Source organism: Nicotiana attenuata, unplaced genomic scaffold (genome assembly GCF_001879085.1).
Source record: "Nicotiana attenuata strain UT unplaced genomic scaffold, NIATTr2, whole genome shotgun sequence".
Lineage (NCBI taxonomy): Eukaryota > Viridiplantae > Streptophyta > Magnoliopsida > Solanales > Solanaceae > Nicotiana > Nicotiana attenuata.
In genome coordinates this window covers 93,189-120,908 of record NW_017673326.1, presented here as the reverse complement: position 1 = coordinate 120,908, position 27,720 = coordinate 93,189, and the positions used below count along the sequence as shown (strand labels likewise).

The 27,720-nt window shown below is 36.9% G+C and overlaps 2 protein-coding genes and 1 pseudogene across 2 annotated transcripts; 1 reads left to right on the top strand and 2 right to left on the bottom strand.

The window, feature by feature from the left end:
- Positions 1–935: 935 nt before the first annotated feature.
- On the top strand, positions 936–12,236 carry LOC109216059. The gene is made up of 10 exons (XM_019380185.1): positions 936–1,266; positions 2,232–3,843; positions 4,093–5,529; positions 6,246–6,622; positions 6,966–8,626; positions 9,593–10,031; positions 10,228–10,387; positions 11,277–11,380; positions 11,490–11,581; positions 11,665–12,236. The coding sequence occupies exons 1-10, from the start codon at positions 941–943 to the stop codon at positions 11,739–11,741; spliced, it is 6,285 nt and encodes a 2,094-aa protein (XP_019235730.1). The 5' UTR covers positions 936–940; the 3' UTR covers positions 11,742–12,236.
- A 1,184-nt stretch (positions 12,237–13,420) lies between these two features.
- On the bottom strand, positions 13,421–22,677 carry LOC109216060 (triosephosphate isomerase, chloroplastic-like). Its single transcript, XM_019380186.1, has 9 exons — positions 22,338–22,677; positions 21,228–21,254; positions 21,030–21,099; positions 19,717–19,840; positions 16,098–16,182; positions 15,803–15,935; positions 15,457–15,630; positions 14,930–15,012; positions 13,421–14,008 (listed from the first exon to the last, which is right to left on the bottom strand). The coding sequence occupies exons 1-9, from the start codon at positions 22,551–22,553 to the stop codon at positions 13,952–13,954; spliced, it is 969 nt and encodes a 322-aa protein (XP_019235731.1). The 5' UTR covers positions 22,554–22,677; the 3' UTR covers positions 13,421–13,951.
- A 3,231-nt stretch (positions 22,678–25,908) lies between these two features.
- Positions 25,909–27,479, bottom strand: LOC109216058 (annotated as a pseudogene).
- Between the last annotated feature and the right edge of the window lie 241 nt (positions 27,480–27,720).

Genomic DNA, 27,720 nt, shown 5'->3' with positions numbered 1-27,720 from the left:
GTTTTAATTAATTATTCCGTAAATATTAATTTGTTATTCCACACTGTTAGGCTTACCTAGTTGTAGGAACTAGGTGCCATCACGACATGTTCATGGAGGGTGAACTGGGTTCGTGACAATTAGGTTTAATGGTTATTTTGGTATATGATATATTTTGTTAAGGGCATTTTTGGTAAGAAGAAAAGCCAAAACTGCTTCTGCTTCTGCTTTTGGGAAGAAACTACTTTTTTCTGCTTCTCCGAAACTGCTTCTGCTTCTTCCCAAAAGCACTTTTTTCTCTCAAAAAAGCTTGGTCAAACGCCTCAAGTTAGAAAAAAAAAATGCTTATGGGAAAAAAAAGCACTTTTGACCTCTTGAGAAGCTTGGCCAAACAGGCCAAGTAAGATAAATTAACAAGCACGAACCATAAATGGTCATAACATTTGAAAATTTAAAATTCAAACGTATTACAAATCCAACAAGACAGCTACAGTGAATCTCTTTTAAATATATTTTTGTAACGCTTTTGTTGAATAGGAACATACATTTAATATGAACAAAATTATATAAACTTTGTATTTCTATTTTCTCATTATATATGGTTTAAGCTTCAAGCTTTAGGTTTCTATCAACGAAACTCTATTTACGTATTAGGGAGAGGCGTACACTACTGGGCACATAAGGTAAGATTGGATTAAGCAATTTTTTTTTTCTTTCTAAAGACAAACAATAAATTAAAAGATAATAGTTGATTGAATTCAATATTTATCTTTTGACTTTTATTATCGATATATAAAAATTATACACAAATTATATACCATTACATTATAAGTCCTCAATCTATTTTTAGTTTTTAAGTTAGTTCTTGTAATAAAATTTCAACTACTAGTTTTCTTTGCCTTTGTAGTTGTTAACCCCCCCGCCTCCTAACGACGTCGTATAAAGTCCCAAACTCTCACTAATGACAAAACCCAAAACCCAAAACGCTGCTTCACTCCATCCTAGAACCCTAACAACAATGGCGGATTGTGAGTCGAAATCAGAACACAAAAAGATGAAGAAGATGAAGACGAAGAAACGAAAGCAACAAACCACCAATGAAGTTGAAGAACAAGTCCATAACAGACCTTCAAAATCCCATCGCACCAACCAGCAGCCCGCCGAAGTTGAAGAACCAATAATAGTTCTGCCTGAAATTGAAGAATCATTTAAGCTTCAGGATAACTCCCCATGGAGAAACCTACAGTTGATTTTGTCTCTTCAGAATAACTCTATCCCTCTCCAACAGTCAGTACTATTACTTCACTTCACTCTTCAGCTATATTTTGACTATAAAACTGTTTTGTTTTGTTTTTAGCTAGGTTTGGACATAGATTTGGTTGAAAAAGAGTTTTTGAAGTTGCTTTGAAAAATAATTTTCCAAAGTTGAAGTTGAGTTTGGACATGCATTTTATTTGAAAAAACTTAGAAGTTTTGTGAGCGGAAGAAAAAATTTCACCCAAATTGCCCTAAACTAAATTCTGGGAACTTGAATAAAAAAGTCAAAACTTTTTAAAAAACTGATTATATTCCATGAACAAACAATGTTTTAAAAAAAATTTGAAAAAAATTGCCAAAATCTATGGTCAAACGGGAGCTTAGTTTGGAGTTGTTTTGCTTTGCTTGCAAGTGTTTGAATTTGGTTTTAGGAGAACTGATTTTGTTATTACTTGTAAGAGAAACTTGCTTTATGTTTTTGATTACTTTACTTTTACCTTGTAAGTAACTATCTTTAATCCAAGCTAGTTTAGGTCGGCTATATGAACAATCAATTTCCATGTTGCTATGTTTTTTAGACTCATCTATTGTGAGGATTAATCATAAATTGACTAGTTTATGCTGTCTGTTAGCAATGTTAGAGTTTGTTTTGTCCTAAAACAAGAACAAAACAAGACTGATGGTTGGACAAGAATGCAAAAACAACTCATTAAAAAAAACAGAACATCTAAGGTTGCGAGTGGTTCATAAAAATTGAAAAAGAGTTTCTGCAAATGTTTTTCCGGAAACTGTTAAAACTAACTGAATTTTTTTTCTCTTTTAGCGTTTGGTGTAAAAGCAGCTTTTGCGAAAAACTGAAATTTTGCTTTCGTTGCAAAAGTTCTTCAACTTTCTGAACCAGACACCACCTATTATTTCATGTCAAAACATTAGTGTTCTCACATTTGATTATAGTGAATTGATGATTTTCTTCTAATAAACTAATTCTAGTGCAGAAAATTGGAGATGGCATATAATTATGTGAAATCAAGAACAGAAGGGACAGGTGAAAGCAGGGAGGAAATGCAGACAGTAAACTTTTCGAGAGTGATAGTTTTCCTTAATAATTGGGTTCAGAAAATACTGGTTTCTTCTGAAAAGAAAATTAGGGTGGAAGGAGACAAACATGGGATGGAAATTGCAGGGTCATATTTAGATTACAAATGTTGGGTGATTTTCAAGTTCTGCTTGGAGGAATCAAAAAAGATGGGTGTTTCATTACACTTCTTAAGGGACTTGTTACGGGTAGTCCAATATGTTTCAAGGGATGCATTGATACGTCTGGGTGATGAGCCTATGGTTAGTGAAGAATTGGAGTTACATAGCATAGTCCTTGATTGCATATCCTTAGTGTTCTCATCTCATGGGGGTATTTCTAGTGAAAATCTAGACTTGTGGATTTCATTGATTAGTATAGTGGTTGAATCTGTCCAAAAGGTTCTCAATGATAAGCTTGAAGGCACGAAGGCGGGTATTTTTGCCAAGCAGTTGTCTTGTTACTTGCTTGAGCCATTTGCTAAATTTCTAAAAGTCCATCCAACTCGTAAAAATGGTTTCCGCGATTTTATAGATAAGCTTTTTGAAGATTTGGTGATCTTGTGGGATGCTTTAGATGTTAATGCCTTTGAAACCAAACCAGAATGGAAAAGAAATCTACTTGTATTGATAGAAGAAGTTTTAACGCAGGCATTGTTCCATCCAACTCATATTGATGGATTTTTGAGCCTTCAAAGTACATCCAAGTATAGACATACTGATGATAAAAAATCAAAAGAGGAGAAAACTTTCATAAAAAGTTACCATAGACACTTATTTGATAAGTTGGGGAAGATTATAACCGGGAAGAATGCATCAGCAGTCAGTGGTGCTGGAGAGCTGCTACGTCTGTTCATTAATTGTATTTGTAGGAAAAATGGGGTTTCAGTCGGTGCAGACGCATTTAAGTTCCAGGATGGCAATTCTGCTGCCTTTTTCAAGAGCTCTTCCAATAGTTCTGCAATTTCAAAAAGTCCTCCTTATTATGGTCTGGATGCAGAAGCGCGAAAGTCAGTTTTTGATTTTTTTGTAGAGATTATGGAACTTTTCTTATCAGAGATTTATGCTCACTCACAAGCCAAACTGGAAGCTGGACCTCTGTATTTGAAAGTTAATAGCACATTAAGATCTATCAATAAATTGCTTGCAAATTGTGTACTGGAAAAGGTTTATATACGAACTGAAGATACATCAGAAGGAGCTTGCTTTAAATTTCTGAAGTTAATTTATGATGCGATCATGTCGCTTACTGCCCAAATGAATCAATTACTACAATCATTTGCCGCTTCAGAAGAGCAAATACCCGGGCAAGTGTTGATTCTAGCAGCCAAGGAAATTTTTCTTGCTATTCATTATTTAGTGGATATTGAATATGAGGTTGTTGGGGAAGATCTAGAAAAACTATGGGGTATGATACTTGCTCTTACAGCCAGTAGTCACTCTCTACTGAGCGCTTCAGATCAGCATTTGCTGACTTCAGAGGTACTTAAGCTTGGATGCAGATTGGTTCACCTCTACAGTGAACTTCGACAGGTTTGTGGAGTTTCTTTGACTAGGTTGCAGAAAGTTAATTTTGATGTTGAGGGATAACTTAAATTTTTTAGAAGGGTATGACACCTTTACATAACATCTTAGCTTCATGACCACTATCCACCTTCTTCTTCTGCACCCTATGTGCTAGTGATAATGGGTGAGCTTAACTTCTAATTTCATGCTTTATTATTGTTAATTTTTTGGGGATTGAACTATTTTGTGGTCCTTGTTTTATCCTGAACTTTATAGGTTAACATTGCCATATTCACGCTAAGCAAAGCTGTTAGAGAAGTAGTATCATCATTCAGAAGCAACGAAGCATCCAGAGCTTCTTTTCTCTATCACTCATTTGCTAATTCTCTTAGCATGTTAATGTGCTCTCCAGAATTCAGACTTTCCATCAGAAATGCTGTCAAGTCCATTCCTGAGGGCCAAGCAAGTGGATGCATCCGACAGTTGATTGTAGATATTACAGAATCTCTAGAATGGATAAAATCCAAATATCAGTTGCCTGCTGAGAGTGATTCTGCAGAACCATGTTTGAGTAATCGCGGCACGCTTTGCTTTGATCTAAAAGCCGAGCTTTTCGGGAAAAGTTTGACTGAAGTGTATACCCTTATTCTCGACTCAATGACTGTTACTAGCGGTAATAGCAACCTCATTGCTCTTTCCGTGAAAGATTTGATGGCTGTTATCCGTCCTGGTTTGAGTAGCCTGGTCTCGCAAGGTCCAGATGTTCTTAACATGTTCTTTCCTTTGGTAACGGACAGAACATTCAGTAAGGCAACTGCACTTGGGAATGACGTCCTATCAGTATGCTGGATTTTGGTCTTTTTCTTTCGTTTATATATGTCTTGCAGAAGCTTGCAAAGACAAGCCATTAGCCTGATGCCTCCAGATGCATCAAGGACGATGTCAAGAGCAATTGCTGATTCTTTTGCAGCTTATTCTGCAAAGGACTGGCTGGAGAGGACTGTTTGGGAAGACGAAAGTTATTTTTCTTGGGTTGTCCAACCTTCAGCTCCTCTTCCTGCTGTTATACATATTATTGCTGAGTTTTGTCATCAGCACACTGTTATAGGTTGCTGTCCCCTTATTTATGTGTTGAGTGGTATGGCTCTTCAAAGACTTGTTGATTTAAATAGGCAAATGAAATCCATTGATTACTTGCTTCAGAAGAATAATAATCTAGTCCAGGCTAGGTTAGACAGTGATGCTGGTCTGTCATCATACTCCAAGGATACTAAAAAGTGGAAAAAGCATGTCTCAACTCTGAGGAAAGAGGCAGCAGGCCTCACAGAATTCATGATGAGATATCTCTCATTAGTGACTGAAGATAGGATATCTAAGTCCTCAGTGGATCAAGTAAGCCGTAAGGATACATATCTCGATTATCTGTATGAAACCGAGGTATGGGATCTTGGTATTGGCTCTATAGATGAGAAGCTGTTTCCATCTGCTTTGTGGTGGATTATTTGCCAAAATGTTGATATCTGGTGTCCTCATGCTTCTAAAAAAGATTTGAAGAAGTTTCTTTTAGCTCTAATTCAGAACTCCCTTCCTTGTTTAAGCACGAATATGAGCGAGCTCAGGAATCATATAGAGAACTCTGGCTACGTGATTGGAGTCAACCGACATTTGGTCTCAGTGGAACTTCTGAGCAACACCATTTTATATGAACAAAGAGTAAGTTCTTGTGTAGCTTCTACAGCACATACATTTACCACAGTTTTTGCTTAGTAATGACCAACAAAATCTTCATGCATCACATGTCACAACTTTCTGAAAGAACCTTTCCATGCAAAATGTTACTTATTACCTTATCAAAAAAAAAATGTTACTTATTGATCCCTTAGGTAAGAAAATCTCAGCCAAAGAATGACACGACTAGGGAACAGGTTTATGCTCTTTGGTTCAACTGCAGGGTTCATGGGTATAACTGCACGTTTGATATTAAACTGAAGTAAAATTTCATCTAGTTATTGAAACACCCGCAGGAACATATTCATATGTGAAATCTATCCTGATATGCAAACTTGACTTACGTAGTAGTTTCTTAATGCCTGCTACAATTTGGATCTCAAGTTTGAGTCCTCCTGGAGGCAGATTTTTATAAAAGGGAAGAATCCACCCATTTCAAGGACCAGTATGGGTTGCGGGTAGAAGTAGACCATGTTCAGCTGGATTATGTAGTTCTCTGTGTCAGTTGCATAAGGGACCACATTAGCATCTCAAAGTTGTTCAGTACTTTGGACACTGCTCAAGTCCAGGTGTATTAGATTGGATAATCTTAGTCCAATTACTGCTTGCTAGTTTATCATTTTGTTTATTGTGCTGTCTGGTTACCTTATTGAGTTCTATTGGGTAGCTTCTTGTGGTGTTCTAACTGTATGTTATGATAGCCCATTTGCAGGCACATGGCATCCAGATTTTGCCAAATCTTGAAGAAGTCTGTGTCGTCAATATTTTCATATGTTGGAGAAGTTGATATAAACAGTTCACCTGATTGGGACAATGCTATACATGTGCTTGAAAAGTCATCTACAACATTTTTCAGACGTGATCATCCACAGGATAATGACTTATTACTGATAGAGTCAATCCATCATTTACTAAATGACATACCTGCAGAAGCTTGTGAAAAGGAACTAACTCCTAATTTTAACACAGAAATCACCAGATGCCGGGCATTTCTCAACCTTTTGAGCTGGATACCAAAAGGACATCTTAGTTCAAAATCGTTCTCACTTTATGCGACTAGCATTCTCAATATCGACAGGTAATATCACTCTTTCCCCTTTTTGCTGTTCTCATCAGACTTTAAATGCCTTTAGTATTGGCCGTTTGGAAAACTTTTAAATATTGACTTAACAACTTCAAGCTAGTAAATTCTTACTGTAATCTTATTTGTGAAAAGTTACCAAAATGATACTGAAATTGCATGATAAGCATTTAAAAATGTAGTCCAGTCTTGAGTTCAGTAACTATGAAACATGGGATACTTTCTAAACCCCAGTGATCCAGTCCTTTATCCGGCTATCAAGCATTATTGTCTTTCTGCATTGTCATTTAGATCTTTGGTTTTCAGCTGAAGCTTTGCTAAGAAGGCTTAAATATTTCAGGCTTGTAGTTGGCTGCCTGTTTGATCAGCATGGGTCAGTAGCTTTACGCAACTGTTATGAGCTCTTGAGGTTGCTTGTGACCTGCCGGAGAACCTTTAAAAATCTAATACTGGCATCATGCGAAGATAAGAAAGGTCATCAATCCTTGCTAGCTTGCTTGTTGTCGGAGAGCTCTCCTGTTATTTGGTTTATGAAGTCATTATCTGCGATAAATGGTTTTCAGAGTGCAATTTCTGGAGAGACTTCTCCTCAATTGAAACATATGAGTTTCGCATTGATGGATCACACATCTTTCATCCTTTTGACTCTGTTCAAAGATCAATTTAAAGTTATTCTTGCTTTGACTGCTGGGAAGTCTTATGCTGGAGCTCTCAGTTCTGTTGATGGCCATGAAGAGACTGATCTGAAAGAAAATGATCCATGTCCAGATTTCCTTGATAATGGTGATGCACGGAGAAGTGTTTTATCTGTAGCTGACACCTTAATGGAACATGCACAGGACTTGCTGGACTCCCTAAATGTAGTGTTTGTTAACAGAAAAGTGGGTGATCTAGCTGGGCTTCAGGAAATAGAAAAAGTCTCACCTGTAGTTTCCTGCTTTCAGGGCTTCTTATGTGGTCTAGCTTCTGCAATGGACAATTTGGATGTTAAAAGTAGCAGTCCTCTTATAGAATCAACAAGCTGCAACCTCAAACTTCTGTCCACAATGAAAACATGTGCGGACTTATTAAACTCCGTTTTGCATTTGTTGTTTCTTGAGAGTGATCAATGCACTCAAGGTTTGTCTAATACCCACTTTTCTATTGAGACAGAATTTTGCAATAAACTGTTGCCAATGAGAACTCACCCATCTAGGGACTCTGCTAATGAGGTTGATTCTGTGAATAAGGAAGAACAGCATTCTGGTTCCGCTGGCTCCGGTTTTGAGTCTCTTTTGGCCAATGTAGACTTTGAGCAACAATATTTGAGAAAATCTCTGTTACAAGGACTTTTCAAAGGAGAGAATCTTGAAGCAGCATTTTGTCTGCGGCAAATTTTCAATGCTTCTTCAGCTATTCTAAAATTCTCGTTGCATACAAAGTCTACTTCCTTGCTGTCGAGTCTACTTCCCATACTAGTCCGAGTTTCTCAAGTTTTGCTTTTTGAGTTTGCCAACCATAGTGGGGCACTAGAACAGTTTTCTTTTATTTGGTTGGATGGTGTTGTGAAGTTCATTGGAGAGCTGGGAAAAATATTTCTACTGCTTAATCCTTTGTCTTCTAGAGATTTCTTTGTCAAGCAAATAGAATTGCATCTGAGGGCCATGGGGAAGTGCATATCGTTACAAGGGAAGGACGCTACTGTAGCATCACGAGAGATAGAATCAAGTACCAAGATGCTAAGTGGTCTGCCAGAACTTGACCTACCCAACTCCAATTGGCTAAATCACTTGGATGAGTTAAAATCCAGATTGAGGATGTCATTTGCGAATTTTGTCAGCAGATCTTCTGAATTGCATTTATTGTCTGCTATTCAGGCTATTGAGAGAGCATTAGTTGGTGTGCAGGAACACTGCATTATTAACTATGAGGTAACTACTGGAAGTTCAGATGGAGGAAAGGTCTCGGCTAATGTTGCTGCAGGCATTGATTGCTTGGATTTGATTCTTGAATCTGTATCAGGTAAGTACTATTTTATATCCAAGGTTTACTTTCAAATACTAAGAGAAATGCAAGATACGTGCCACATCTTTTGCATCAAAAATCATTACTGTCATTTGAGCTTCGCAAATGATGGCATCTTTTTCTCACAGATATTGGCATAATTTTGTCCAGATGTTTAAAAATAAGAGAGAAATCAAGCTCATTGGAATGCAAGAAAGATCAGGAGATGATATATTTATTTTTCAGTTTACCTTGTGAAGGTTAAGAAAACACTGTTTGTTGTCGTACTTGTCGACTTGAAATTAACTGAATAGCTCTAACAATCAGGTGCTCACTATGCTATTACTAACGGTTTGGATGTGGGAAAAAAAATCCTAATGGTCTGAAAGGATATTTTTGAGTAAGAGCATGGCTGCGTAAATAGTTTCTAAATCCTCCAGGTGCTGCATTAACATGAAATATTAGAGTTCTGGTTTGGACAGATGAGTAACTTAAGTCATAAATGATAATTCACAAGAGGAGCGTGTTGACTGGAAGGAAGAGAATAGCATCGCTTCCCTGGAAAAGGGGGACTTTTGATTCTTTCCATTCGTGATTTTTCGCCTTTCTAAAGAATCTTTTCACAGGGGGTGTTTACTTTTAGAACACAAAATTAATCAAAAGGAACAATAATTGCCTTGGGTTTCTTCATGGCATATAAAGAGGCTAAGAGGACATCAGTTTAGGAACTTTTTTTTTTTATATGGGTCAGTTTAGGAATTTATTAATGTGTTCTGAGGCAAAGTACTTGCGAAGATTTCTATTTATGCATGAGTTCTCTCTGGAGCCTGTGCTGTTATTTGTTTGTCTGTTGGGTGGTCTAGGGAGTTGATTCTTCTTCATATTAAGTAGCAAAGTCTCAATACTTTTGCCTCTATACTTAAGTTTGTCAGACTTGTGCTTATACTTGGGGTTTTGTATCTATCCTTTTTATCTTTTTTATAGGACGTAAGAAGTTGGCTGTGGTCAAAAGGCATATCCAGAGCTTAGTATCGTCTCTACTCAATATAGTCCTGCACTTGCAAGGTCCCAAGATCTTTTTCAGAAATCTTAAGTTCAGGAAAGATTTTGCTGAACCCGACCCTGGCTCTGTCTGTCTTATGTGCATTTCGGTGCTGACAAAAATTTCTGCCAAACACGCCTTCTTCCAATTGGAAGCATGCCATATTGGGCAGTTATTGCATATGCCTGCTGCAATATTTCAGAGTATTTTCCAGCTTTGGATATCCAAAGGTCCTCTTTGTTCTAATTATACAGGAGGCTTGATGTTCGGAGAAACTGAGGTTCCTCGAACCGAAAGAAGTGCTGTGGATAGACAATTTTGCATAAAGTTATATGCGGCATGCTGCCGCATGCTGTGTAATGTTCTTAAGCATCACAGAAGGTTTGCTGCCTCCTATTCTTGTTTCCTTCAACTCAGAAATATTCATGGACTTTTCCTTATTTTTCACAGTAGTGATTTATGATGATTCCTGGGGAAATTTAAAAGAGAGAAAGACTCGTTATAGATGTGTGGACGTTGAGCAATCTTTCCCTTATAAATCCTGATTTATTATCTTGGTTTTCGCTCTAATGTGTAGTGAGGCACGGCGCTGCATCGCTCTTCTGGAAGATTCAGTTGGCAGGCTCCTTAATTGTTTGGAGATGGTATGCACTAGTCCAGTTGAAGGAGATTATTTTGGATGGGAAGTGCAAGAAGGAGTAAAATGCGCCAGTTTCCTTCGAAGGGTGTACGAAGAGGTAAGGTTACTTGTACATTCTACCCTGTCAATAGTGGAGCTTTCAAATACTTGAACTTTGGGTTAACCAGATCCAAGCACTTCCTGCCTGCATCATATATGGATGTTGCCTTTTTGCTCTTCTGAAAAAATGGGAGTAAAAGGCAGATGGATTTCGGGCTTTAAAGGTTGATTGTGGATACTGATGCTTAGGCTGATGAGCGGTTTATGATTCGAAATTCTTGGCCCTGGCAAAAGTCGAGCATACTATAAACAGTGCTCTAATTTTTTTGGGATAACTGTGGTGTCCGGGCCAACTTTGCACACCTCGACTAATTCCACTGATAACGAACCTTCTACCAGCACAGGTACCGGTTGACTCTGTCCACCACCAAGGCTTGGACAGATGGGAAGAAACACCTAGTGCTTTTGCCTCCGCTGGGATTTGAACCTAAGACTTCATGATTTTCACCCTACTTCATCGACCACTACTTGGTTGTTGGATGAACTTGCCTTGAGCTTCATCCTCCTTTTTGGATTTCTTGAACATGTTAGTTGTAAGCTTGATTTGGTCATCAATCAGTTTTGAGGTTGTTCCCATTCATTATTAGCTTGGTACTGAATATTTTTTTATTTGGATTCGTTTACTAGCTTCGTACTGAATGTTATTAATAAATTTTACTTCTATTTGTCACAAAGAGAAAAGTTCTGAGGTTGTTGAAACTAGAAAACATAGGAAGCATATTACCGCTCCTCTCTTTTGATTCCAGATAATATGAGAAGTTGGTTTCTTGTCTCATTTACTCTTTAGAAGGGTACTAGTGCAAGTTTCAGATTTGGGTCATCAATGCATTAGTTGCTTTCACTGTTTGTATCTTTCATACGATGACTGCTCCTTTTCCATTTTGCAGATTAGGCAGCAAAAAGATGTCTACGGTGACCATTGTTTTCAATTCCTATCTTGCTACATATGGGTTTACTGCGGATATGGTCGCCTTAGAAATGGAATCATCCGGTAACTTTTTGTTGTATTCACTTTTGATTTCATGTTAGAGGCAAAATATGATTTGCATTTTTGATTCCTGTTTTCCAACTTTAATGATTTTTTCCTTTTAACTATGAAGGGAAATTGATGAAGCTCTAAGACCTGGTGTCTATGCTTTAATAGATGCTTGTTCAGCAGATGATCTTCAACGTCTTCACACAGTATTTGGAGGTGAGCAATCTCAACCTGCTCTTAAGTTTGAAGAATTTTGAGCTATTAGTTGTCTCACTATTTTTATTTTATTTTCTTTACAGAGGGGCCCTGCAGAAGCACCCTTGCGACTTTGCAACATGATTACAAGGTCCATTTCCAATATGAAGGAAAAGTGTGATTGATCATTTTAACTACCTTTGTTGGCTAAGTCTTCCTTGTGGAGGATCTGTATAACTATTGCTTTTGCGAGCAAAGTCTGCATTGTGGAGGAAACAAATAAGAATTGCATAGTAATATTGCCAGTGAAGCAACCTCGACATTGCAGCATTGCTCTCGAGGTTTAAGGCTTGCAAGATGGTTTGCTTAGAGGAGAATATATTCCAAGAGATCAAGATTTTTTGTTCAATTGCAGCACGCGCAACAGCAATGCCGCTCTTGATCCACTTTTCAAGACCAAGGGATGAAGGCTAATGAAAGCGAAGTGTGAAGATTTAAGGTTTGCTTGTGCTCAGCTGCTAATGTTGTAGCAAACTGTATACACGCCCTTCAGCAAAATCTGACACATTTTGTACAAAAACGATTTTGCCGAGCTCGAGCCTTGGGTGTTCCCCTGTACCTGTATGGCTAGAAGTATTATGCCTCTTTTCAATTATTTGATGATTCAAGGGCCGTATAATTATTGTCTTTGCGGTCACTTTGAGTTGTAGAGTATTACTATTACATGTCAGTGCACGAACATTGGGAAAAATGAGCGAGATTCTGTTAAGAATTATAAAGTAGGCATAGAAATATGCAACCCCCCCCCCCCCCCCCCCCCCAGCCACTGCTACATGTTAAGGAAAAAGAGTTTTGATCAAACGTTTTCTTAGAACCTAGCGATGGATTGTCCGTAGGTTCAATACTCATTAATTTAGATAATTCTCATTAATTATATAAGAGCAGTGAGCAAAGTGAATGTAGTTTCTGTACTCAATTTGCAATCACTTGCATTTATAAGTCAAGTGTTGCATTTTAAAGAAGTTTTATATATAACCAGCCAACCACGATAACATTTAGATTCATATTCTAGAATAAAGCTATTAGGCAATCTCATTTTATCCTGTGCTAATGCAAATATTCTTACTTTTTTCTGATAACTGAGAAATCCACTGCGAATTGACTGATCACATCCCAATAACGCTCACAGCTTTGGAACCCGAGGGAGTATAGCCTGTCCATCTACCTTCTTAAATTCCAGACTTCACTCAGTTGCAAGGTTTGAACTTGTCAAGTGTGCCTACCCTAATCCACACTCACGCTCTACATCCTTACCCATTGAGCCAAATTTCTGGCCACGTCCTTGCTGTTTGTATGTGGCTATGCAATATAAGCTTACATTCTGGTGGTGGTACTCGAGATCAGAGGCAGGTCTCGGATTTATACTTTATGGGTTCAGATTTTGCAATTTTACCACTTCTCATCTAATTTAATGGGTTCAAAATTTATTATTTGTACGTATTTATTAATTTTTTAGACAAAAATAAAGGGCACGAGTGAAAGCTATGTGTTCAGTTGAACCCATAATTTTTACACTGGATACGCCTCTGCTTGAGATCATACCATGCAGTGCGCTGGGACTATGTAACACACTATAGTATGTATCAGATACTAATAATAGGTTGGGCCGAGTTATGGTAGAGATAGTTCACTCTATTCTTTCTTCTTTGACGACTCATTTGAGGGACAGAAAGGCAGGACATAAAGAAAAACAAAATAAACATAAGCAGTATGACCAAGATTGCAATAATCCACGGACATACTCTGCAACTTTGTTTATAACTGAAGTTGTTTTCCTAACGTTGATATGGAGGCCAGAAATTCATTCTCCAAAGAAATACACTTGTCTTCTTACAAGGGTGGTATCAGAGTATATGCTTTGCACATGGTTTCTCCCTAACCTACTTTTCCTTTCTGAACTAAGGTGGCCTCGAGCATCTGAAACCAAATTGTAGTTTAAGTAACAAAAGCAGAAAATGAACTCATGAACTAAGGCGTAGCAGCACTAACGCCGCCGGCATGGCGGCCACTGCCAGGAAAGCCTTCACCTTTGGCGGTTGCCGTCGAACCCATGTTGATACGGCGTGGATCGGCTTCCTCGGCGTCGAACCCAGGGACGAGAATGACCGAAAAGTATAACGGGTGGCACAAGTAACCAATAAACAACAGTAGAGGGGCAATTTTGACCCTTTTCCCTATTAAATGTGATGGATGAGAAGTTACAAATGAAGAGTTGGAAAGTTATCAAAATTCCATGAGTCAAAACTCATTCTTAAATTGGTCTCTGATTCTTCTGGCACTGGTATTTCTCTAAGCCATTTATTTTCCACGACGACAACCCATGATAAATGATCAAGCAGCTACCTTCTTGGATGTCACAGAATTAACAATGGAGGCAAACTCAGGACCCTGCAACATAGAATATTAAGCTTAGTGAGAAGTTCTAAAATGCAGGTCAGCTTTAAATCTTCAACAAATTTTTTCAAATGGAGGGCTCAGTTTTGACAGTGTCAATAAGAAAGAAATATGCAGACCAACTGTGTTGGTTTACTACACAGTTAATCAAACTAATTGCAATGTTTAATTTCGTTGCGCAACCTACTTTATCTATCTCCATGTAAATTTATAAGGTACAACCACCACCTATAGCCGATCAGTTCTTAACTTTATGCCCTATATAACAGCAATAGTGGGGTCCCAGACATTTCAAGGTGTCTGCGCTGCATTTCTCAAATGAGCGTCTTAGCTTTCGCCTGCCATCATATTCACACAGCATAATGACCAGTCAACAGTTGACAGGGGCTAGCAAAACCCATATAATGCACTTCTGCTGGTCCTACTTAATTGACCTCCAGCCAGCTTCTTCCTCAATGCACCCCACAGTTCCCTTCAACCACCAAGCTCTTGATTTTGCATCAAGCAACAGCGCCATGCACTCAGACTATCAAGGTTCTTCAAACTAAACTACACATGTTGCTAGAGTTCTTTCCGGACCAACTTAGGGTCTCCACGGAGATTGCAGTAGCTGCCCACCAAAACCAAAGAATGTTGTGTCCAAGAAATAGGGTAGGCCAATGTATATAGTCACTGGGAACAACAGCTTCTAGGTATGGTTCTTTTTCTACAAATGCCAGAGAATCTTGGCAGCTAAAGTTCAACAGCTTAGCCATATGCTACTTCTATTTTTTTGTCCAGGACATAACTCATGCAAGTTTCAATCATTTCCACTGATTCCACTTAAAATATGGTACACTCCATATTCTACAGTTGACAAGGAAATTAAGAAATATTACCAGCTAGATGCATCTACTTAGCAATTACAAGGTTTACCTTCAAGGAAGCACCCCCTACTAGAAAGCCATCAATATCTTCCTTCTTTGCAAGGTCAGAACAGTTGCTTCCATTAGCAGAGCCTGTCAAAAAGTTACAATTTTAGGAACCATACCGATCACTTGTCAGTGACAAAAAACCTAGGCATATCAACAGCTAAGAAGGTGCAAACAGGATTTTGAACACAAGATAGACCTTTTCAGGAGACAGACAAATTAATGAAGACAATGTCTCAAGTTTAACAATGCATCAAAGTTCTTTGCTGACTTCAAAATAAAAAAAAATCCTCAAAAAACAAATGAAATAAAATTCAACAAAAAGAACAGTTTACAACTGCAAATTTTGACACCCTAAGGCTCCACATAATTCAAGTGGAAGAGGAGAATTTTCAATACCTAGTTGACATGATACCAGACCAAAACACAGATGCAATCTTAAAGTTTTAACAACTCATACATTCTCATGAAGGAAACATGGAGAAGAGAAGTTATTTATATGTGATTTCAACACTCAAATTCAAGGAATACCTCCATATATAATGCGTGTTTTGGAAGCAACTTCTGCTGAGACATTCTTACTAAGCCAATCACGAACAGCTGCATGCACCTCCTGAGCCTGCTCAGGTGTCGCCACTTTACCAGTTCCAATAGCCCATACAGGCTCATATGCAATGACAACATTATCCCAACTTGGTAAAGCATCTGGACATCACCGAAAAATTCAATCAAGCAGATTTAAGAAAGATAAAGCTTTCGCATGTAATGCTTTTAGCACAGGGATAAATTCATCAAGAGAAGTCAAGAAATATAAATCCATCCCTGCCCCAAGTGACTAATTTTTTGTTTTTATAGAACATAATTAGCAAAACCTGACCTGCAAAAGCCTTCAATTGCTGGAAACATACATCAAAAGTTTTTCCCGCTTCTCTTTCCTCTAATAGCTCTCCAATACAAGCTATAACTCCAATGTTCTGGCTCAAAGCATAAGCAGCTTTCTTCCCAATAAACTGCACGACAGAATGGCCCAGTCAAGTCCTGAATGAACAGCTCAATGCACAGCGAAGTATCATCAAAACCTGGCAAAAGCTTTAGTTTGCTCCACTCGTGATCAAATAACTTAGCTCTTTCATAAGTTCCATAAATCTAATAGTTCTTACGAAAAGCCTTACTTCATCATTTTCTCCAATTATATGTCTACGCTCAGAATGCCCAAGAATGACCCACTTGCAGCCAAGATCTTTCAACTGTTCCACACTACAGATGTGAAAGAAAATATATTATAAAGTGAAAGGAGTTAAATTAACAGGAGAGTAATTGGCCCCATGCTTGATTTATTACATATGTTGAAGTCATACGTCATGACAATGAAAGAAATTGTGCCCCCTGCCAATCATTACCTAAGGAACCATGTCTTGTTTTCTGGGTGGGGGTGGGGGGTAAAACAAGTTCAGTTCAAAGGTATACAGCTTAGGTTCAAATGTCATAGTTTGATGACTAATTGACTATACAACACGCTGCATGGAATACAATAAAGTAATATCGAACTGAAACCCGACACAGTAAGAACTCCAAAATCCTACAGTCAGATAACAATAACCATAGGGAGAACACATAAAGGGGCTTCTGGTCTGAACTACTGAATCATGCAGGCTCTATATTGGTCAAATCTAGTTAAGACTTTCTTATTAAAACATAGAAGAAAAAGAGATGTTTGATGCACCTTGGAAGGATCCAAACCAATTAGAACTAAACTGGGTATCAGGTAAGCTTGTGGATAGATTCATTAGCCATCACTGTCAAGTCAAAATTATTTTCCTAAGTAAATCTTGGTCTGGGTTTTCAGAAATTTGGAAACACTGCAAGCTCGTATTCGAAACCAAACTTTGACGACTTAGCACAACCAGCATTTTGACGACCCAAAGGGTCATCACCTGTTTTCTCTTTCATTCCGTGCTTTCGAGGCCTTGAAAACCTCATTTTTACTTGATCGATTTGCGTGCGCAGTCCGAGCGCGTAGCCGGAAAGCTTAAATATGAATTCTGTATAAAAATTGATGAATTTTGATATTAATATGATTAAAGTTGACTTTGGTCAACATTTTGGGTAAACGGACCCGGACCCGTGAATTGACGGTCCCGGAGGGTCCGTAGAAAAATATGGGACTCGGGCGTATGCCCGGAATCGAAATCCGAGATCCCGAGCCCGAGAAATGAATTTTTAAAAGAAATTGTTTTTCTGGAATTTAAGATGGAAATTTGAAATGAAAATGGATTAGAAAGTATTGGTATCAGGCCCGTATTTTGGTTCCGGCGCCCGGTACAGGTCTTATATGTGGTTTAAGCGCTTCCTATGAAATTTGGTCGAAATCGGACGTCGTTTGACGTGTTTCGGACCTAAATATCTAAAAATGAAGGTCTATGAAGTTTGATGAAAAAGTAATGATTTTGGGGTTTGATTCCTCGTTTTTTATGTTATTTTGGCGATTTGATCGCACGGTTAAGTTCGTAGGGTGTTGTTGAGTTAGTGTACGTGTTTGGTTAGGAGCCCCGAGGGCTCGGGAGTGTTTTCGGGGGTGTTCGGGGTGGTTGAACTTAGAGAAAAATTGCAGAAAATCACTGGTGCTGCACCAGTTCTGGTGTAACCGCACCTGCGGTCCTTTGGCCGCAGATGCGGACTCGCAGGTGCGAACAGCGGGTCGCAGATGCGGTCTCCTTCGCAGATGTGGATTCCTACCCCACAGATGCGGTCCGCAGAAGCGATCTTTTCTTCGCAGGTGCGGCTCCGGCGGGGCCTAGCCATTTCCGCAGAAGCGCCCATTTTTCCGCACGTGCGGTGGCGCAGGTGCGACCCCTGTACCGCAGATGCGGAAGTCGGGCAGTGAGTCTTTCTTTTAAAAACATAACTTCAACAATTTTCTTTCAAACTTTCTCAACAATTAGAAGACTAGGGCGATTTTCTCAAGAGATTTTCTTCTCAAATCACAAGTAAGCACTTACTAACTGATTTCTTTCCATTATCTAGTGTTTTCATCAACTTTTATCAATAATCTTAGGGTTTTAATGGTAGAAAATTAGGGAAATGGGTAGAGTTAGGGTTTTTCGATTTTCTTTGATTTAGACCTCGTTTTGGGGTCGAATTTGAAAATAAATTGTATATCCGGGCTCGTGGGGGAATGGGTAACATGGAATTGGTTCGAACCTCGGGTTTTGACCAAGCGGGCCCGGGGTCGATTTTTGGGATTTTGGGAAGAAAGCTTAGAAATCTATATTTAGGCTTTGGGTTTAGTTTGTTTAGCTATTATTGATATTATAAAGTCATTATTTCATAGATTTGACTGAGTTGGAGCCGAATTCGAGGGGTAAAGCTATACTAGAGGCTTGAGTTGAGTTTGGAGCATTCGAGGTAAGTGTTTGATCTAACTTTGGGTTGAGGGAATAGGATTAGAGTATTATTTGCTAATTGCTAAATGTGGAGTACGGTGTATAGGCATGGTGACGAGTATCTATACACCGGTGTCTAGCATGACCGTGAGTCCTTATTTGTGCTTATTTGGGATTCTGTAGTGACTCTTCCTTGTTTAATTGATGGTTGCTATATAATGTGAACAGTATGAAGAGGAAATATGGCTTGTAAACTCCTTGGAGCGTTGGCTCGAATTATGACTTGGTTAGGAAGTAAGAAATGAACGAAAGAGAAAGAGATGTAATTATTCCCTTGTCGGGACGTGTAAGTTATTGTCGTTGTTCCCTTGCCGGGAACTAGCTGTTTACTTGTATTCTCCCTCGCCGGGATAGTTGAATTGATACTTGTTCCCTTGTCGGGAATCATATATACATTTTGAGAAGGGATCGTGTGGCACCGACCACTTATATATTATGAAATGGGATCGTGTGGCACGTCGACCACTTATATATTATGAAGTGGGATCGCGTGGCACGCCGACCACTTATATATTATGAAATGGGATCGTGTGGCACGCCGACCACTTATATATTATGAAATGGGATCGTGTGGCACGCCGACCACGTATTCTGTGTTAGAAGAGATTAGTTGTAGTTTTCCTTATTTATTCCTACCGTTCTATTTTATCTGTTATCCCCAAAAGCATGTTCCCCTCCCAGTCTTAATTATTACTTTCCGCTGTTATTTTTTTTGTAGTGTTTGTATATATATATATCTGCACAGGTTGATTGGTAGTCCTGTCTAGCCTAGTCACTACTTCGCCGGGGTTAGGGCACTTACCAGCACATGGGGTCGGTTGTGCTGGTGCTACACTCCGTGCATCTTTTTGCACAGATCACAGTACCGGAGCAGGAGCTTTTGGACAGCAGTAGGAGCATTGGGAGCTGACTTCAGTCCAGAGATTCCCGAGGTAGCCTTGCTGACGTCCGCATGGCCCGGAGTCTCTCTTATCCTTGTTTTTCGTTTGATTTCCTTTGTATCGGATCAGATAGTACTGTGTTTTATTCAGACTTTGTATTTAGCATTCTGTAGAAGTTCGTGAGTTAGTGACACCAGATCTGGGTAGAGATGTATTTGAGTTTCCGCACTTGGTTTCAGTTATTTATGTTTTGAGACTTCCGCTTTTATATTAATTGTCTCGTCTTCCTTTATATTGTTGATGTTGTCAAGAGAGGTATTAAATTAATTGGCTTGCCTAGCTCCTATTAGTAGGCGCCATCACGGCTCCCGAAGGTGGGAAATCCGGGTCGTGACAAGCATATACTGAAGAACATAGCAATTTTGGCGCATTAACTAATTTAGATTTGACTTAAAACGGCGCTTAACCTGATTTCACCCGTGAAAGCTCCACCTTTGCCAGTCCAACAATTTTGAGCAGAAATCTCAATCCTATCAGTTAGTGAACTCTTTACTTGATCAATGTACAGAAAGGGAGGTGCTACAACCACATCTGCAAATTTTCAAAAAGACAGATTCTTTTGTGTTAGCAACTGATTCAGAAATATCTATCTAAATGCTACAAAATTAATAGCATATCTATCTAAATGCTACAGAACTAATAGCATTTTCAGCATTGTCGATAAATTGACCGAAGAAGATGAAAAATTCAACATCACAGGTGGCAAAAAGTGTCTTCTTTTTGTGTGGGTTTGATATTACAATGCAGCAACCATAAGTGTGGATACTTTGAGAGGACTGGACTATCCATACCAAAGGTCCATGACACTTAGGACCATGGACAATCCAATTACATATATTGGTACTACAACAATTTTCTTTTGGTACTACGTAGCCGAAAGAGGAAGCGATGCAAGAAGAAACAAAGAGAATGAGAGTAAGAGTGGAGGAAACTGAATTATCTGAAATGCAGCAGAACTGCAAAGAAGAAACACCTTAACATAAGCATCATCTTCTTTTCTTTTCTTTTTTTGCGTCCTTTTCATGCCTACTTTAACATTCTTTGAGCAAGCTAATTAACATGGGTTCCTTCTGAGTCCTACGGCTAGAACATCTAAGAGAACTTGTTTTCCAATATTTAACTGCAGTTCTAGCCTCTAGGTTTGTAAAGGGCTGAGCATCAACAGGACATGTGGATAGGCAGCGTCTCAACACTCTGATTGCAAATTTTCACAATATATACAACAAACTTCGCCCCCCCCCCCCCCACCCCCACACACACACACAAACACACACCAACCCAGACCTTCTGCAACTCCAAATTTTCTGATTTTTCTATTAAGCCTTGTATAATCATATCCAATCATACCAGTTTCACCAAGACTATGGAAATAATTATTCCGGATTGCAAATTCAAGCAAAAAAGAAAACAAGAGCAAGGTGTTATCCGAGTGATCTTGACAAACAGCGTGATATCATCCTTGAACAGAACAATGAAAGCGATACGCACAACAAGCCATGCTGAACTAAGGGAGACAAGTAGAAATCAGCAAACTAAGATCATTGTGGCAATTATTACAAGCTTACAAATGTTACTCCGTAATCAAATCTTAATAGGGTAGAAAGCCATCAGGACAGCTTCATAGAAATGTTGATATAAACATACACATAGATGATAATGGGATGTGAACAACATGGAAAAATAGATGATAATGGGATGTGAACAGCATGGAAAAACTCACCAACATCAGACTCGAGCTTTGCACTGTTCAGATCAGAGATAAGCTTGCTTATGGAGTCCTTTGTTCCATTCTGAGAGAAACATGGATGAACATAATGAAGATGAAGCGCGTGGGGAATACATGCCACCAGTCATAAAGAATGCAAGGAGTGGTTTCGATTAAATAATGAGAGAAGAGGAAGTAATATGTCATACTTACACATTTCCAATTGCCACCAACAAAGAACTGCAAGCAAGAAGAAAGCTAAGATCAGACATCCAATAGGAAAAGGCGAATACTTTAAAAGTTTAAGTGTGTTATAGGAGGGTAGAGGAAGCTACTATTCAGGAAAGACCATTGTACCGATATGGGTTGCAAGTACTTTCACTTCTCCTCTTTTTTCGAAGTTTCAGATTTCACATTTGCTGTTTAACAAAACCAACTCTTAACTTTTTGTTGTCCCCTCTATTTTCTCTTTAGTTTCAACTTCTGTTCTGATTTATTAACAAAAGTGAGCTCCTGTTATGAAGGAATAGTTCAAATATTTCCCTAGTTGAGCAGAAACAAGCAATCTTGTAAGTTGCTTGGTTATATTAGGTGGTTAGTGGTGGTGGGAGACTTCATTAAGATAGTCTCTCTATGTATATTCTACTTGGAGATGGGAAGATTTCTTCTAGTAAGAGAAATTCTTTCGCCCTTTTCGAACATCAACTGCTGCTAATGTAATTGGTTTGGAACAAACAGTCAAGTTGAGTTGCTACAATAAATGATAGGCTGTGGTTGGGGCATAAAGTTCTAATTTTTTCCAACAATATGTGTTCTGTAAACAAATTCTCTTTTTTCACTTCTATATCTCTAAGGAAACAAAACATTTCATTTAACAATGATACAAGGAACTTAAGATTTTTACTACCTCTAAATTGGAGAATACCTTTTCCCACACTCTAATCACTGTTTGTCACAGAAATGTAATATTTGAACACTATACAGTCTATGCATAAGCCAATTTCAACTAGTTTAGGATTTATGCGTAGTTGATTAATATTCAATTAACAATGTAACAAAGAGGTACCCCCAAATTACAGCTTCAAAATACTTATTTCTTGCTTATGATTTGCTGTTTTTTTAAATAGTAATGATATTGATCCAAATTACTACCCAAAAAAGCAGCCTTTTTATTATCTTTCTCGAATTTCAGTAAAAGTAAAAACAGTAAAAACATTCACCAACTCAACAAATCAACATCAAGTTTAAAAATGTAATACCGCAATGAATGTATTATAAATGTGTGAATCATCTCATCTAAAAAACTCAATTAAGCGGTTTTACCTTGCCGGAGCCGGCCATGGTGACGACGGCTCTGCAACCTTTCTGAGACGAAGAAAGGCGAAGGTGAGAGTCAACATTTTGGAAAAAGGATCGAGTAGTGGAAAGGGAAACAGAGTTCAAAGAAGACGGTCGGAGGCCAGAGAACTGAGGACATGAATAGGAGGATTTGGGGCCAGAGAGTTGAGAAGCTAAAGAAGAAGTTGAAGCTACCGCCATTTTCCACAACTGTGTGAAGATTAAAGGTGTGTTTCAAATGGCAGCTTTTTCTTCTCTGATTTTTGGTGGTTGTTGGGAACATCTATTAGTGTTATCTATCGGCTTGCTTCACGATTCATTGCGGTGCGTGAATATCACGTTCCCAAAACCTCTTTCAATTTTATAAAACAAAGGCAAAGTAGCCTAATAAACACTTCTACTTGTCCCGCTTTGTCATCCCGCTCCCGATACTCTACGAAGTTTCATCCAGACACTTGTAGTTTTCAAAACACATTATTTTAAACCCCTTCGGCCTCGCGTGTTCTTCAAACACACGATGTGGATGACACATCATAGTGGATGACACATCATAGTCCACATCAGATTTTAAATTATTTTTCTTCTTATTATAATCATTTTTAGTTTAACTTTTTTATACTTACTCTCATTATACGCGTGAAATTCACGTATTTTGTCCAACTCAGCCATGAAGTTGCCACATATGTTTGGTCAACGGTCAGAGGGGTTTAAAATAATGTATTTTAAAAACTACAAGTGTCTGGATGAAACTTCGTAAAGTATCGGGACCGGGATGACAAAGCGGGATAAGTAGAAGTGTTTATTAGGCTATTCTGCCTAAAACAAATTCAAAGGTAGGTGAGAATCAAATGGTGGAGCGGTAAGTACTCTTCATCCTTAACCAGAGTTTGAGCCCCTGGGTATGGAGTCGCATTTGTTAGGGAGCACTTTAGTTACAAGGTTACTTTTTAGTTTCTTTTCTTTTATTTTTATTTTAATTTATTTTCTTTATAACTTTTTATTTCTATTATTTTAAATTTTTAAATTTATTTTTACTTTTAATTTCTTTTGAAATTTTAAAATATATTTTTGTTTGTATATTATTTATTTTTTATTTCTCTATCTTTACTTCTTGTGATTCCATGTAATTGCTTATATTTTATTTTTTATTTATTTTATAATTCTATTTTTTGAAACTACACCTCCTAATATTAGAAATAATAAGTCATTACCAAACTTATCATATAATGAGTGTTGCAATTAAAGCGAAATTTCGTTGTTGAATGTAGTTATAAACTTATCATTTTTCCTAATCTTAAGTTGCACTGGAACTTACTATTATTATGTTGGAATTTGACTTATGTTAAATTATTTTATTTTATTTTGAATTTTGAAATTGTGTTATATTCATGGTTCCAATTTACTTATTTTAGTAGCATTGGCTCACATTACATGTTGTTCGTTTTTTAGTTAGAATTGATAGATTAGTTTTGTCAAACAGAAATATTAATTTATTTTATCAAACATGAATTCCATGATGTTCTTACAAAACATATATTTTTAATTTTTGTAAGTATCTAAACTAAATATTATTAATTTAAAATATATATATAAATTATTTTTATAATATTAGTTATAAATATATGATTACTAAATTAATGTATATTCACAAAAAAATATACATCTTAAATACAAAATATAATATCATTTATACTTATAAAAAATTATAGGCGTATATTTATTATATTAACTTTTAGGTTTTGATAATTGCTTAATTAAAATTTAATTCTAATTGTGTAATTGCACTTGTGCAACCAAACAGTAAACTTGTAATTACACTGTAATTACAAATATGTCATCATAATTACACAACTGTGTAATTACTACCCTAGTAATTACATCAATTCCAATTACATGGTGGCTTTCCAAACAAACTCTTACTTGTCTATTATTTTTTTCTATGTTTTACCATTATCATTAAATATTTATTCCCCAAATCATTTTTCAAGACTTTTGAAAATGCTATCATTATTATGGATAAAATTGTAAAATACATACTTCATTTATTTTTTTCTTCAAGGGAGTGCAAAATCAAAATTGAACAACTAAAAATGAACAAAGGGAGTAACACGTAAGGGAGGGGGTAACGGAGGGGTTTAATTGAATACCTTTCATTACAAAAATATATTGTGTAATAATTTAGATAAAAATTGAATTGTTCTGCCATATCTAAGTTGCTGATGAATTTCCTTGATATAAGGAAAAATGTAATATAAAATTATAGTAAAGTAATAAAGGTTATTTAAAAATTGATTTAAGCCTTAAATTCAAAGTCCATGTGTGATTTGTAGTATTTTTTGAATTCCTATACACTAGTATTTGTACCCGCGCGTTGTGCAAAAAATAATAAATATAATCTTTTATAAGAAAATATATTCTGAAAAAGACTGTATATACAACGGAGTATGAAAATGCTATTAATTTTTGGAATATGTAAATGTAATGAATATTCGCATAATGAAGTAATAAGAAACACAATGAGGAGAGTCCATAATGTTCTTTATAACCTCAATAAAGCAAGTCATGTATACTGGCTAGAGTGCCACATAAAAAGGTTTCTAATGGCTTGAAAATTCAAAAATACGACAACCATAGTATTTCAAGATAGAAAAATCAGACCTCATAACATATAGTTACGGGAAAATAATTACTCCCCACTTGCACAACCTTGACATCCACAATGTACACACTCTATTACAATAACTTCCCTGAGGTTCTTGGAGACATGACATGTTGCAAAGTTGTGATTCCGAGGGTATATGCAGTGCAAGCAGCAGAGACGCTCATATCCAGGCTGCATGTCAAAACATATATAGGAAATAAGAAAAAAATTAAATATAAGAAATAAACAGATAATATAAGTTGTAGAGGGAGTTGCCTTCAAATACCTTCGTCCACCTTTTAATATGCTGCTCTACCAAATGTCATGAATTTTTTTAGCACATGAAGTGCATTGTTTTTTCCTCCACGATAAATGATAAAAGTCCGACAATTTCTATGATAAGTACCCCAAACTCTCAAAGTTCTCGATATTGAAATATTTTTAATCATGTGGGATTGCGTCACCTAAGAGAAAGAAAGAAAGAAATTGAAGGCAACTTGGAGCGAGCATAGTTACACAAAAATAATAAAAAAAAAATTAAATGAAATCGCCTACTGTATTATTTTTACTGAGTGTTGAACTTGATCTCCTATATAGAGCGCAGAGAAGAAAGGAAGAATATACAATGTTGTCTCCAATGACGCTATTATGATGGTATAATATTTTAAAATCTAACATAAAATTGAGTCGGAAAAGGCAAACATGAATTCCAAAAGGACAGAGATAGAAATATGTCATTCTTTTTGGAACAAGACTAATAAGGAAAGTGTATCATCCAAATTAAAACTGAGGGAGTAGTATGAGTATCACTTTGGTTTCATGATTCACCTTTTTTGTCATACTTTCAGACACTTAAATTTTACGTAAACAAATAATATAACTATAGACAATGAGAAAGCAAATCAGCAAACACCTTTATAAGAATGACATTAAAGAAACATACTTTGGATCCAGCAACATAACTCCACATGAACCAAATGACTTTGTGAAAGTTCTTATTATTATGTCCACATCAACTGTGTCAATTCCCAAATTTCAGAGACACCCCAAATAACTCCTATGTTGTGAGCCTCACCTGAGCCTACAATGAGAAAATATATCAGATACAAAGACATGAGAAAGTTAAACCAAATGGAGTCTCATAAAGCCTAGGAAAAGAAAATTAGTGTCTCAAATAAAAGAGTGATTGGTATTATTGAGGCAATTATTATCATGCCAATGAAGAAGCAGAAGCTAGCTTTTAGAGCATTTATCAATGACTAAAATCATATTAATATCGTGCAGTACCTTGTATTTCTTGCACATGAAAACACTCTTCGGATGCTGGCATAGCTCCCCTTCCAATCTGTACATGCCCTCCAAATTAACAATTATGTTCTTTCATGGCGTGTGTGATCTGGGTTGTCCCTCAGAAATATATTCTTTCAAAACCTTCTCTAACTGAGAAATTCATAAAGAAGTAAGGGCAAAACAAAGCATAAATACTAAATAAGATGAACTTGCTGTATAAACATGTTATGACTAAAAGGACAAAGCCCAAGTTGCAGAAACATACTATTATGTTGAAAAATTCGAATAATAGCTTCAGACCCTCGAGCTACATTTACAATAGAGTTTTGGTTGAGAGAATTACTTATAATCGAACCTCCTTAAAAATGACCAAATTAAAAGAAAAATATAATCATAAATAAAACAGAAGAATAACTTTTAGAAATTCTTTGTACCTTTCCAATTAAAATTGGAAGTATGGCTGAATTTGTTACACAACCATGCCTGTAATGATGCAGCTGGCTTGCCAACAAAATTAGCCGCACATTCTTCCAATTTTGTATGGATAATTGTAGTACCCGAGAAGATAAAATTTTAGAACCAAAGTTCACTACTCAAGGAGACACAACAATATTTTTTTTACAAAATCATGCTTACCTCCATCAACACAGGTAGTGTAAGTGCTCGCAAAATTTTTTATAAAAGACTCAATGACGCGAGGTATACAGTATATTCATTTGATGCAGCAAAACCAAGGTAGTTATATGAACTTAAGTTTAGGCACCTTGATACATTAGTGGTCTGCCTGTACATTATGTAAGTGCATGAAATGTAAGAGTAAATATAAAAATATCAATTATTCCTAAACTGTTGAAAATAATATGAATATAATATATAAACAACACTCTATTAGTTTCTGCAGCACGAGAAGCCAAAGTAACTTAACCTCCATACTTCTCTAATTATATATAAAAACGATGTGAGAAATTACAAAATTATGGAGAACAATTGATAAAATATTAAATAAAAAATACTTTAAATGAAAGATCCACGCTCACTTTAGTGTCTTCTTATTGTAATTGGACACACGCACCACCATATCAAACCAACCATGATCACAGACTACATATCAGAGTAAGTGTCATCGGAGAAACATTAATTTTTTAAAGAGAGTTACTGGATGTTATAGAACCAAAAGCTTTGGGTGAGGACAACATGAACTAATTTTAGCTCGAGACTGACAAAACAATTGACTTTGCTTGCATTTAGGACTGTTAATCCAGAATAATAGGCAATATGTACATTCTACAAATACTTTCCTTTTACTTATATCCTTATTACAAATTCAAATATTTTCAATCCGTAGAACCAAAAATGCAAGTAACAATCTACAAACTTGGAAAAGGGGAAGTTTAATATATGAAGAAGTGTGATTTTTGAAAGTTATCTTCCAATATA